Source organism: Schistocerca piceifrons, chromosome 2, assembly GCF_021461385.2.
Source record: "Schistocerca piceifrons isolate TAMUIC-IGC-003096 chromosome 2, iqSchPice1.1, whole genome shotgun sequence".
NCBI classification, from domain to species: domain Eukaryota; kingdom Metazoa; phylum Arthropoda; class Insecta; order Orthoptera; family Acrididae; genus Schistocerca; species Schistocerca piceifrons.
Genome location: NC_060139.1, coordinates 988,212,624 through 988,227,207, shown reverse-complemented (window position 1 = coordinate 988,227,207; position 14,584 = coordinate 988,212,624). Strand labels below are relative to the sequence as shown.

General features: G+C 41.1%; 1 protein-coding gene across 1 annotated transcript in view; it reads right to left on the bottom strand.

Moving 5' to 3' along the window:
- Window positions 1–10,451: 10,451 nt before the first annotated feature.
- LOC124776042 (carbonic anhydrase 1-like) overlaps window positions 10,452–14,584 on the bottom strand; it is a 142,452-nt gene continuing 138,319 nt past the window's right edge. The window contains exon 8 of the mRNA XM_047250882.1: window positions 10,452–10,685. Within this exon, the coding sequence (XP_047106838.1) occupies window positions 10,452–10,685 (234 nt within the window). The remainder of the gene's footprint in view (window positions 10,686–14,584) is intronic.

The window sequence follows — 14,584 nt, the reverse complement described above, 5'->3', positions numbered from 1 at the left end:
GGGCGCCGGATCGAATCTCGCGCCATGCAACTTTTTTTATTATTAGTTTTTTGTAATTCAAATATATATATATATATATATATATATATATATATATATATACTATTAATGAATTGCTTATGCATGTTGGTGAAGGCGGATCGCTCTCCAATTGTACCGCCTCCATTTTTCCGCTTGTTTAACAGGGTGTACCAAAGCTCTCACGTCCGCACTGATTTTCGACGATGTTGTAAGTTGCGCTAGGGACAGCATCTACCTTCTTTCGAAGTTAGCAGGCAACTACGCTGTTATGCGGTGGCCCGTTTCGGCCCATTCAACATCTGTCCTTCAAGTGTAACGAGCGAGTAACGGAGTTTATATTTCATACCTGGCACAGCAAATTTGTGTTCGTGGGGTTTCTATTCTAATTGGAACGTTTGACTTACGCTATACGTATTCGTTTCGGAATATCGCTTCTACGTCTTTCGTTAACTATACGTGGTTAACATTATCAAGACAATTAATAACAATTGTGAAATACAACTTTGTTTGCGGAAAACATAATGATGTTCGAAGTCGCCAGTTTTTCCACGACAAACGACTTTCATCAACTTAGTACATGCATAACTGTTGCAACTGATTGCCGAGAATTATATATATATATATATGTATATATATATATATATATATATATATATGTGTGTGTGTGTGTGTGTGTGTGTGTGTGTGTGTGTGTGTGTGTATATACACACATTTGAATTACAAAAACCAAATACTTAAAAAAAAAAAAAAATCGCATGTCGCGAGATTCGATCCGGCGACCTTCGGATTACGAACCCGAGCGCTTACCACTGCGCCACGACGCTGTAGAAAATTAGTAATCGTAGAGAGTATTTCACGGTAACGGTTTATTTTAAGTGTCGATTTTCTCGACGACGGCTGAGAAGTGCATCTTGGTGCTTTGCCACATTACACCTCTGGCCATGAGCTTTTATTATGCGCAGTATGAATCGAATCTGAATTTCACAATTGGCGGCCTCTCCTTGTAAGTGAAATTACAGAATTGGGGATGTTTGAGCCATTCCCAAACACCAAATTACATCTACCTCGACGGGAAACGGGCTTGCGCAGCACTTGGGATGAGATAAACCGTTATTTACGAGTAATAGGACGGAGCCTTCCAGTAGTAACCAAGTAATACGCTCCAGGAACGCTAATTATTTAATAGGTTGCATCTAAGCTGTGAGATGCCTGAAGCAAATGAAATTCTCCTAGTTCCCATTATTGCAGCAATTGTTTCTAAATGATTTGTGTAATTAAGGGTAATTCTAATGTTTCAATGTTTCCTCACACTGAAAAATTCGAAGAGCATAAAATGGGAGAACAGATCAGCTCATTAGTGCGTTCAACGCACTCGGCACTGTAAACATGCCACGGGCTCCGCGAGGAAAAGGCATCATAGCTTGCCGAAGCGGAACGACTCAACACTCCGCAATGTCTACCCCTCTTTATTGCTTCCGAAAGAATGAATACGTTGCACGTGCGCGAGCAACGCCCTGTCTGCAAGAAGCTATCTGCGTGCAAGAGGCTGCGGGACGGATCTATGGGACTAGATTTTTACAGTGACAAGGCATGACTGATACTGAGTTATTTTAAATTATAGAAACATTAACGGCAAAAAGAAAAACATTGTAAAAAAGCTCAATACTATTTACGTAACTACCCAGGGACTGGCTGAATGGTACAAATTGGCTTTTCTTTTTACGCATCTTACAGGGTTAAAAATGTAATAGGCTCCAACGTCTAAAGTAACACTTGATTAACAGGTACGATTTAGTGACAGTATTATTCTAATATTTACGTTGAGAGATCAGTTAACTGTCACAATCAAAGCGTCGTGTGAGCACAGGACAAACCAGAGCGGTCAAGGGTACTTGGAAAACGCACAAGGGGACTACAAGAGACAAGAGGATTGTGGGTATCCAAACCACTGCAGTGTAGGCGTGTGACTCAGGACTGCTGCATGAAGAGATTGAGAGATTCCAGACGTCATGTGGCAGCCACATCGCTCTTAACTGCTCAAGGCGACAACCCACACAGGCACTGCCGAGAAAAGGAAGATAGCGGTATTACGCGATCTCAGCCCCTCTCTGCGCATGCGCAATCCAAGCCCGGGAATTACATACAAATCAGGCCCACTGTTGTCGAAGTTTTAACTTCGGCCACAGAACTCTGCTAGAGACTGCCCAGGGCAACTTTAACTCGTACTAGAGCGAGGGGACGTTCACAGCATCGGAAACTCCCTCATTTTGTGAGAAACCAGCCGAGGAAGGAAATCTTTACATGTAGATGTGGACGGCGAGGTACATGATCGGCAAGATGCGGATTGAGATGGCTGCACCATATAAGTGGTAACTGACTCAGTGCCCACCGCGTTCTATTTAGCGACGAAGCGTCATTCACCACGTAAACCGGCATAATATTCACTATTGGGCAACGGAAAATCCACGATGGCTGCGACAAGTGGAACATCAGCGAGCTTGGCGGGTTGATGTATGGTGCGGCATAATGGGAGGAAGGATAATTGGCCCCCATTTTATTGATGGCAAATCTAGATGTGGAATGTTTACTGATTACCTACGTAATGTTCTACCGATGTTCCTACAGGATGTTTCACTGCATGACAGAATGGCGACGTACTTCCAGCATGATGGATGTCCGGTATTAAATAGCATATTTCATGACAGGTGGATTGGTCGTCGAAGCACCATACCATGGCCCGCACGTTCACCGCATCTGACGTCCCCGGATTTCTTTCTGTGGGGAAAGTTGAAGGATATTTGCTATCGTGATCCACCGACAACGCCTGACAACATGCGTCACCGGATTGTCAATGCATGTGCGAACTTTTACGGAAGGCGAACTACTCGCTGTTGAGAGGAATGTCGTTACACGTATTGCCAAATGCATTGAAGTTGACGGACATCATTTTGAGCATTTATTGCATTAATGTGGTATTTACAGGTAATCACGCTGTAACAGCATGCGTTCTCAGAAATTATAAGTTCACAAAGGTACATGTATCACATTGGAACAACCGAAATAAAATGTTCAAACTACCTACGTTCTGTATTTTAATTTAAAAAACCTACCTGTTACCTACTGTTCGTCTAAAATTGTGAGCCGTATCTTTGTGACTATTACAGCGCCATCTGTCACAAAGCGAAAAAAGTGTTCCAACTAAAATATTCATATTTCTTTACGTACTACATTAATATCTAATAAAATATGGGAGTTCCTATTTTTAAAAAACCCAGTTGATATCCGTTTGACCTATGGCAGCGCCATCTAGCGGGCCAACCATAGCGCCATCTGGTTTCCCCCTTCAAGCTAGACAAGTTTCGTTCTTTGTAGTTTTTTCGTTTGACCCTTATTTCGTGAGATATTTGGCCCGGTCCCGATCAATGGACCACCCTGTAGACACGAATTAATTTACACAAGATGTATTGGCGCTATTTTAATGATCTGTCGCAAAACATAAATTACAGTTGTTCACTGAATATGTAATGATTCAGTTTTCATTAATACTGCGTTCAAGATACAAAAAGAAATTTAGGTTGTGTTCATGTAGACCCCAGTGGCACTCAACGCAAAAATCATGAATAAATTTTGATGTGGATAGAAGCTGAAGCAATGAATTAAAATTTGAGCCACACCCGGGATTTGTACTCAGGTCACCTGCTTGCTAGGCAAAAGTGCTAACCATGACATCACCGGAGCGTTGTGGCTTCCACAGTTACACAGGCTACCATAGTGCAATGCCGTCACTGACACAAACTTTGGCCCATTTCCTCCTCCTTAAATCGGCAGTATTGTTGAGGCTCTTTCTCACAGGAATAGCGCCCCTGCCATGGCACAAATTTTAATCCATTGCTTCAGCTTCTGGCCTTATCAAAAATACGAGGCGTGTTTTTTTAAGTAAGTACCGTTTTGAAATTAAAAAAAGACGTGCGAAGGTGTCTCAATAATTTTATTTTTACATGAAAGCCTGTACCTTAATCTACTTTTATACATAATTTCCGTCAATATTGAGGCACTTGTCACAACGTTGTACCAGTTTTTGAATACCCTCCTCATAGAAGTCTTCCGCCTGACTTGTTAACCAATGCATCACCACTGTTTTGACTTCGTCATCGTCTTGAAGACGCTGACCGCCCAGGTGTTTCTTCAAGTGCAGGAACAGATGGTAGTCACTCGGCGCAAGATCGGGGCTGTACGGAGGATGATCTGGAGTTTCCCATCGAGAAGATGTGGTGAGATCTTTGGTCTGATTCGCCACATGCGGACAGGCATTGTCTCGCAGCAAAACGATGCCCTTGCTCAACTTCCATGGACTGTTGCTTTGATTCTGGTGTGACGTAGGCCACCCATGTAGCATCGCCCGTAACAATTTGGCTCAAGAAATCATCACCGTCGTTGTGGTACCGCTCAAGGAAAGTCAATGCACTGTCTAAACGTTTGGATTTGTGCACATCCGTCAGAAGTTTCGGTGCGCAACGTGCGCACAATTTTCGGTAATTCAAGTGCTCAGTTACAATGCCACACAAAACACTACTCGAAACATTAGGAAAGTCATCGGTCAAGGAGCAAATCGTAAAGCGTCTGTTTCCTCTCACCTTATCGTCCACTTCCTGCACCAAACTTTCGTTAACAACCGAAGGACACCCACTCCGTTGTTCATCATGGACATTTGTGCGGCCATCTTTAAATGCTCTCACCCACTTTCTTACCATTCCATCACTCATAATGTTTTCTCCGTAAACTGCACAGATCTTACGTTGAATATCGATCGCTTTTAGGCCTGTAGCACTAAGAAATCTTATAACAGCCCGTGCATCAAAGTCGGCGGGACTCACGATTATCGGAGGCATCTTACACACTCCGTACACAGCGTAAACGAGGAAGTATCAGACTGTAATGGCCTCAGTGCGTAGATTACGGTACAGGATTTCATGTAAAAATAAAATTATTGAGATATCTTAGCACGTCTTTTTTTTAAATTTCAAAACGGTACTTACTTAAAAAACACGCCTCGTAAACTTGAGACTCACATGTCTCCAAAAAAATGTATATCCAACAAGTTTTAATGTGCTGCAACCATATAGGTGGGAAGGAAATCGTCGGATGCACTTCACTCAGAGATAGAAAGTCATATATTTTGGAGAAAAATAGCTTTGAAAACAAGGGAGATTTTATTTTCCAATGTGCTTTTGGCTCATATTCACTCCAGTGGTATTAGGATCGGTATAACAACGGCTGATGTAAGAAAGTCGAACAGTCGGTAGAAAAATTAGCAGGAAATAATATTTTCATTGTTTCTGGTGCTTCGTATACCATCTGTTCACCGTAATATTCACAGTCTGTTTTCGTAAGTGCTACGTTTAAGAACCAAAAGAAATCTTGAGAGATTGCAAGGCAATCTCACTTCTTATTCGGTGTAGGGAATACGATCTACTGCGATTTGACTTCATACAGTATGATGAAATGGGGGGCCGTGCTTTCACCCTGTATTAGCAAAAGACACTGCAAACGCGTGGGAAAGAGGCCGCGAAGCTGAATTTTTTTCCGTTTCCTGCCAATTAACTTAAAAGTCTCTGATTGGCCAAATCGGTTTGCAGTGCAAAGACCATTCTCCGAGCTTAGAATGCCGGGCTCCAGCTCGTGATTGGCTTGTGTGAAAGTGGGGGAAGTCAACAAAAGAGAAATGTCCTTTTGGAACCGAGCTGAGGAGGAAACGGGGAGAAAGGAAGAAAGATCTCTCTTGTACAAGTCTCTTGTACTGGCGCTTCGCTAGTAAAGAACTGCAGGTCTCTACCTAAACGGTGAGACTTGTGTCCCTTGCTAGGGTGCGACTTAGAGCCTGTGCCAGTCACCTTCAGAACCGTGAGGGGTACTGCTTATATCATCACGGTCACAACGAGTGATGCATGGGTGTACTTATTTGTCTTGAGTCGGCCGTCTAAACATTTGACGTATTCCGACACGCACAGTCGTGGCACGGAGTTAAATTGGTTTGGCAGATCAGCAAACGGGTCCACCTGCACACTGGAATCCTTCGGGGTTTCAGAGTCTCATAGGGAAGTACCTGCGTTCTGAATTAACCGAACGCGAGACCGAGTACTTGCATTTTTCGGGAACGCGCATTTAAGAACAGATTACCGCCGTCCATGACTTCAGTCGCCGAACGCATCGTAGTGTGCCGCCTTGACCAGCAGGACGGTAAAGTATTCGCTGCTGCGACGTAGGGCTATAATATCTATTGCTCAGCACTCTCTTCTTTCGAACCATATTTTTCTTTTCTTTTTTATGTGGTAGAATATAGATGCTTGGTGGTGGCCTCGTTTGATGGCATAACCTGGATTCACGTATGAAGTGAGATAGAGCGAATAGTGTTCTGGTTAGTGTGGTGTGTCGATCCCCGGCAGATCATTTTGTCCACCATAGATTGTAGTGGGACGAAATTAAGCGTCACCCATCCACCAAAGTCAGCCCAGTTTGCAGGTGACTATAAGTTTAATTTAGTTTTGTTTATGTGTTTTCTTATTATTTGTAATAGATGTGAATTATCTAAAAGTTTTGTATTTTTTTTGTGTGTTTCATGTACGGAGAGGGCGGCGCAACGAACGGGGACAGCATCTTCGTTGCCGCGACCAGAGAGGAAATTGCTGGCCGCTATACGTCGCGGGTCGACAGCCAAGGAGTAACAGAAGATCCTGGAACCGAGTTGTTGCGTCGTGCTTCTAAAAATTAAAAATGAAGTTTTATACTCTTTTTGTACAACAATGACGTCACATAGAGCTTAATATTATTGAAAAGTCAGTCACTAACTCTCAACGGTCAAGTTCACATCTGTATGTGTAGGAAGCTAATAAAATAGTGTATGCTACTAAAGTTGAAACACGTGTCTTGAAGATTTATTTATGAAGAATTATGTGAACGGATTAATAATATATTTGACAAGATTCGTGATTCTTACGGCGTTCACCGAAACTTTGAATCTAAAAAGTTTATTTAATGTGTGATTCTGATATCGATTAGATCAAGATAACGTGTGTCAATATAATTTCTGAGGAGAAACAAACGAAATTTAAATTCGAAAAAGTTACAAAAACCAATTGGCCCAAGTGATGTAATTCTTTGCACACGACTCAACTGATGTTTTACAGTTTCGTTCAAGAACCATTCTATGACAATTTAAAGAATATGAATCATTTTTGAAGTGGGTTGTAACTGACGTAGGTGACGAAGTCTGCACATGGCCATACAGATATCAAACGAAAAACTAATACGTCGTTACACTACAAGATCCCATGTTAGTAAGACGTCTGCTAAATTAAAAAAAATTGTATGATTATTCTTTAATAATTTTGTTGCCTTGTCATGTTTAAGACCATTGTGAATTAGATTACAACTTCTCCTTGCGTTCTGATTAACAGTTCCTTCACATTTTTTTTAATGGCAGTCTAGATCTGGAACATAAGGAGTAGCATTTTCACTTGGTTGTCACTGCGTGGATCCTTACTTCATTTACAATACTCATCTTTCACACTTAAGCTAGGTTCGTATTGACCACAGTGATATTCACAAGGGGAGGCCACAACGTTTGGAACGCGGATTTACTTCAAACTTCGTACACTCGTAGTACTCCATTAGGACAGCAAAATGTGTAAGCAGTAGAGCGTACTTCTCAAGCGTTATTGAGAAAATCGCAAGATAATCTCGGTCGTCAAGTATATACCTGTGCGTGGCCGTTTTCCCCATGTAGCGGCGACAGCCGAGTGGGTAGCGTTCAAGCCCCGTAATCGCTGGATCGAATCCCGTTCGTCAGTTCTTTCTATTTCTAACACAGTCATTTTCTTTACTATTTATATTACAGTTGATATAATTGGAAAAATAAGTGTAATCGGATGAACTATTATTATTAAATTTTTCAATGTTATTTGACAGTCTACAAATTTTTATTATCACAAATAATATAATATTTTTAAATATCGACTAGTAAACGACCAAACGCATAAAGTGATATTGAAAATGTATGCTAGTCCGTGTCTTCAAGATTGTTCGTATTTAATCGACAAAGAACGAGGAACTGCTTCTCGTGAAGACGCTATTAAAATACACTCGATATTACATGATCAATTCTCAGCGCCGATATTTGAGGAAATGCTGCGTTGCGCATGGTTTGCTTCCAAATTATCGGCTGAAAGACAGGTTTTTGAAAATCTTAACGAGGTCTGTCTTTCCACGAAGAACCTCAAAAGACGTTGCGTATGCGGAAACAGCTTTTATTCAGTGCAGCTGGTGCCGTTTAACTTTATGTTTTCCATGTTTTTACGAAAAATACCATCCTGCAACTTGTAATGTCGAAAGCGACGATTAATTGTACATCTTTCGAAAGCCGTCTTTGTCGGTCAAAACATGGAGGTAACAAGTAGTTTCGGGCCCCTTCCAGGTATATGGGATTTCTCAAATCACGGACAAGCATACATTTTCAGTGTCACTTTATGCGTTTGGTCTTTTACTAGTCGATATTTATGAATATTATATTATTTGTGATAATAAAAATTTGTAGACTGTTAAATAACACTGTAAATTTAATAGAAGTTCATCCGATTACACGTATTTTTCCCATTATATCAATTGTAATGTAAATAGTAAAGAAAATGACTGTGTTAGAAATAAAAGAAAACTGACGAACGGGACTCGATCCAGCGATTACGTAGCTTATGCCGTCAAAAGAACGTTTAATACAAAGGATGCTTCTTCTGCATCAAGAAAAGAAACGCTGTTGTCACTGCAGTGGAAATTTCAAGGGGCATTGCTTCTGCACCAAAGGAAACGTTTCATTCCTGTCGATGACTCTTTGCTGTAAAGCTTTTATTTTCATCTTTTTTTCTTTTTTTTGTTTTTTTAACTGTTTTAATGTATAAAAAAAGTTTTTTGTAATTGTTTGTTTCCACTATTCTTTGCGTGAGATATCTCGGCTTATTGACGGCATTCAACGCTCGTCTTCTCGAGGGTTGCCTATTATGGTATACCCCTAGCATATGCTTCGTCTCGTTCCATTTTCCCCATTTGTATGTTATCTCCTATGTCAGCAATTGTCTTCTCTTAGCACTGAGTGCCCAGTTGCCGGATGCCACACACTGGTTGTGATGTGGAGTATATGGAATTGAAGGGAAAAAAAATACATAACACACTGCCATCAACGTTATGAACAGTCGGACGCAGTGCCTACATCTACTTCGTCGTCCCTTGTTCGTTTTTTTTTTTTTTTTTTTTTCATCGTCTTTGTCGTTCATAGCGTCGTTATTCTCAAGGCTGGTATACAGTTCGCGAACTTTTGTCTGTATTTGTCATCCTTCGTCAGCAGTTGTGCTTGTGTGGCTAGATATACTGTGTAGCCCTGGTAAGATGGCGTATCTTCGGCTTGAATTAGGTAATGCAGAGTATGGCCTGTCAGCCATGTCAATGTATTTTTCTTCGTAATGGGACAGTAAGTGCCATGAGGTTGCAACACCGATGTGATGGAGACTGTCTGTCTAGCTGTCCTGCAGATAGAGGCAAGGTTCATTCTGCACCATTGCCAGACCAATTTATTTTCTCCGCAGACACATCTGTATTGTAAGTTGTCTATGAGGGCACACTCCCCACATCTGTCAGTTGCCGACAATAGTATTCTGTGTAATTTTTGTTTCGTAGGCATGGTCTCATTAACTACTTTATACCACGTTGATCTGATATTTGTTCCGAGCACTTTATTGTGGATGTTCTTCCAGATTTGATCCCAATCCCGTAGGGGATCTTTCGTTTCCATGCGGTTTACTCTTTCACCAGTATTCATTATCCGCTATAGTTGGGCGGTTCTAAGGTCCTGTAGTGGTGCGCTCAGTTTCGCTCGGAGGTAACTAACTTCGAGCCGCACTCGGCTGCCGCCGCTTCCTGGTAAAAACGGCCACGCACAGGTATATATTTGACGACCGAAATTATCTTGCGATTTTCTCAATAACGCTTGAGAAGTACGCGCTACTGCTTACACATTTTGCTGTCCTAATGGAGTACTACGAGTGTACGAAATCAGAAGTAAATCCGCGTTCCAAACGTCGTGGCCTCCCCTTGTCAGTGCAAAAACCATGAAAAAATTTTAATAGGTTGCAAATATAAAAACTAAGCAACATCATTGGGTGCAACTCACTCAGAAAGTCATATATTTTGAAAATAATAGTACTGAAAACAAAGGAGACATACATTTTCAACGTGCTTATGGGGCCATATTGACCCCAGTGCTTCTAGGAAGGTCAAACATAGCATTAGCAAGGTCGTCAAGCAGAACAGCAGAGTGGGTCGGTGAGCCGGGCCTGTGGTGCTGGTCGAGGCCAGGTACTCCAGCAGCAGATCCTGGAGGCAGTCGGCTAGTGTTTGCTGCGCCGCGCTGCGCCGTGGGTCCTGGAGGCGCCGTGGCGGCCCGACTGGGTTGCCGCGCGACGTCCACCGCCGTGTTGCCGCCCCGTCCCTGAGCGTGAGTCGCACGGTCCGTGGGTGCAACTGGGATGAAGCACGAGGCCGCGGTCCAGCTTCCTGCGCAGCTGGCGGAAGTTGTTCACCATGGGGCCGTTTGTGGTCTGCAGTTTCCGGAACTCTGCCAACTGCGGACAAGTAAGACTCTGGTTCTCACCACACCCACTGAGACTAAACCCCGAAAAAATACAGTTTCATACTTCGTTTTTTATTTGCATGCAGCTACGAGGTAGTTATAATTAAAGTGCTATCATTACAGACGAATGGAAAAACTGGTAGCAACCGACCTCGGGGAAGATCAGTTTGGATTCCGTAGAAATGTTGGAACACGTGAGGCAATACTGACACTACAACTAATCTTGTTGTTGTTGTTGTGGTCTTCAGTCCTGAGACTGGTTTGATGTAGTTCTCCATGCTACTCTATCCTGTGCAAGCTTCTTCATCTCCCAGTACCTACTGCAACCTACATCCTTCTGAATCTGTTTAGTGTATTCATATCCTGGTCTCCCTCTACGATTTTTACCCTCCACGCTGCCCTCCAATACTAAATTGGTGCTCCGTTGATGCCTCAAAACATGTCCTACCAACCGATCCCTTCTTCTACTCAAGTTGTGCCACAAATTTCTCTTATCCCCAATCCTGTTCAATACCTCCTCATTAGTTATGTGATCCACCCATCTAGTCTTCAGCATTCTTCTGTAGCACCACATTTCGAAAGCTTCTGTTCTCTTCTTGTCTAAACAATTTATCGTCCACGTTTCGCTACCATACATTGCTACACTTCATACAAACACTTTCAGAAACGACTTCCTGACACTTAAATATATACTCGATGTTAACAAATTTCCCTTCTTCAGAAATGCTTTCCTTGCCATTGTCAATCTACATTTTATATCCTCTCTACTTCGACCATCGTCAGTTATTTTGTTCCCCAAATAGCAAAACTCCTTTACTACTTTAAGAGTCTGATTTCACAATCTAATTCCCTCAGCATCACCCGACTTAATTCGACTACATTCCATTATCTTCCCCGATGGTATTCAATCTGTATATTGAGCAAGCAGTAAAGGAAACAGAAGAAAAATTCGGAGTAGGAATTAAAATCCCTGGAGAAGAAATAAAAACTTTGTGGTTCACCGATGACATTGTAATTCTGTAAGAGACAGCAAAGGACCTGGAAGGGCAGCTAAACGGAATGGACAGTGTCTTGAAAGGAGGATATAAGATGAATATCAACAGAAGCAAAACGAGGATAATGGAATGTAGTCGAATTAACTCGGGTGATGCTGCGGGATTTAGATTAGGAAATAAGAAGCTGAAAGTAGTAAATGAGTTTTGCTATTTGGGGAACAAAATAACTGATGATAGTCGAAGTAGAGAGGATATAAAATGTAGACTGGCAATTGCAAGGAAAGTGTTTCTGAAGAAGAGAAATTTGTTAATATCCAATATAGATTTAAGAGCCAGGAAGTCGTTTCTAAAAGTATTTGTATGGAGTGTAGCCATGTATGAAAGTGAGACGTGGACGATAAGTAGTTTAGACAAGAAGAGAATAGAATCTTTCGAAATGTGGTGCTACAGAAGAATGCTGAAGATTAGATGAGTAGATCACATAACTAATGAGGAGCTACTGCATAGAATTGGAGAGAAGAGAAATTTGTGGCACAACTTGAGTAGAAAAAGGGATCGCTTGGTAGGACATATTCTGAGGCATCAAGGTATCACCAATTTAGTATTGGAGGGCAGCGTGGAGGGTAAAAATCGTAGAGGGAGACCAATAGATGAATACACTAAACAGATTCAGAAGGATGTAGCTTGCAGTAGGTACTGGGAGATGAAGGAGCTTGCCCAGGATAGAGTAGCATGGAAGACCACAACAACAATAACTCACAGAGGTCCCGTGTGGGCTGTAATTACCGTATGGCAGCGGAACATAGTACATTTTATGATGTATTAATGTGGAACCGATTTATGATGGAAAAAATTAGTTTCAGTTTTGGCCACCAGGTGAAAATCTGGCGCTGCGAATTCAGCAAAGACATATAGAAATGTTGCTGTATTAAATGGGTTAGGAGCCGGGCATCGGTAGAAAAGCTCAAACAAGTGAGAAAGGCATAACGCCTATTTTATTATTAACTGCTGCTTACCCAATTTCTTCAATTTGAGCACCACAGATATTGATGAGATACTGAATCTGTAAAACAACCTGCTCAACAGTTTCTCACAGCAGTTCCAGTTCCTTTTAGATGTCCCCGGGCCGGAAGTCACGTGATTCTCTAACACCCCAATTATAGAAACTATATGAAGACCTTTTTGTTGCAAAAAGAAATAGAAAAATCAGTCATCCTGACATTGATGGCAGCTACTGAGAGCAAAATTTACACTCTTGACAGTTTGATCAGCAAGAATGTTATGTAAATACTAATGCTTATCATAATTTATTTATTTAGCGTATGGCATTTAGACACAATTGTTATTACAATCAATATGCAAAATTGTAATAATTTGACATTAGATATTCTTACAGTTATTACAACAGTTATACAGAATTATACAAAATTATACAAAATTACACATAATACACATGTTACAGTAGTTATACAAAGTTATAGTAGTTTGGAAGTAATTACAAACAAACATCTAATGAGTTAATATATGCAATTGATTCTGGAGTCGCCATCAGGAAATCTTATGCTTATCATAATCTTATGCTTATCATAATGAAAGGACTGAACGAAAGAATACCATATGATACGAAACTGAAACTTTAAAGAAAGAACTCAAAGAATTATTATTTACGAATGTTAAAGCCCAGACCATAAATGAACCAAAGATAACATTTATCTTTGAAGAGAGTTGTAGTCGCATCGAGCTGTAAGTTGGCTGTGACTACAATGTAACTCTGCAATGGAGATATTAACTTTTCTTCTCTCTTGTACTCTTGCACTAGTAGTACGCATGTTAAGCGCTATTAGATTCTTTTATAACTGATCTGAAGTTTAAAAGTTTTACGGTTGGAAGTATTAGTCGGAAGTCGGACTGAAGTAAAATCACCTCTACCGTTTAGACAGATAAAGGGATAGTTGATATTTGTGAGAGAAAAATAACTCGTGTGATTGCTGGTTTGTGATGCGACGTAGCCTTCGTGATACTTAATAGTCACGAACATCAAAGGACACAGAAAGAGACTGATCGCCGACATAAACTCAATTATTAGACTTCAGTAAGCAACAGATAAACCCAGTCACGAAGAACTTACAATTGCGCCGTGTTGTCAGAAGCTATCGTCAAAGTCGGAATTGCTGATGCTAGCAGACGCAATTCCCTGAATGAAAAATCGGTGTGTGTGCTCAGTGAAAGGACAAATAATTACGAAGAACAATAAACTTTAATTCAACTTCAATTGTTCGTGTCGCATACATCATTTAATGGACATTTAAAGTGTATTTGTGGAATTAACTGATTCTTCGGATAACATAAAAGTGAAAAGTGAATTAGTGACAATTTAACTGTAAACAGCAATAAGTTTACACCGAAATACGATACATTCTGAACATTTATCAAGGGTATGCTATCTCTGGAATTACGTCTTGTAGTTGTTGAATACGAGACGTAGCGACTACTTGACGACGGAATAATAATGAACAATACAATATCGTCACAAAAATCATGATGTGACATCGGCTGTCGTAATGGATTGATGATTCAAGACATTATGTTTTCAACGTTTGAGTACCCATTCTCAAAACGGGCATAAGAACTACAGTCAGCAAGATCGCGTAAGCTGAAAAGTCTCTCACGAACACCCAAAGGACTTTTGGTTATGATTTCAGATCAAAGGAGTCATCCTGTTATCGAGTGGTGTAGTCGCTATATTTACACGTGGAGAAGATCGATGGACATCGAACACAATTGCTTTTATTACAAGGAAGGGCGGCGCACACAATCCGGCATGGTGCTCCATCGAGACGTTGATATCGGTTTTGAGAGACAGTATCTGAAAAATAACCAAACTCTGCGAGGAGTT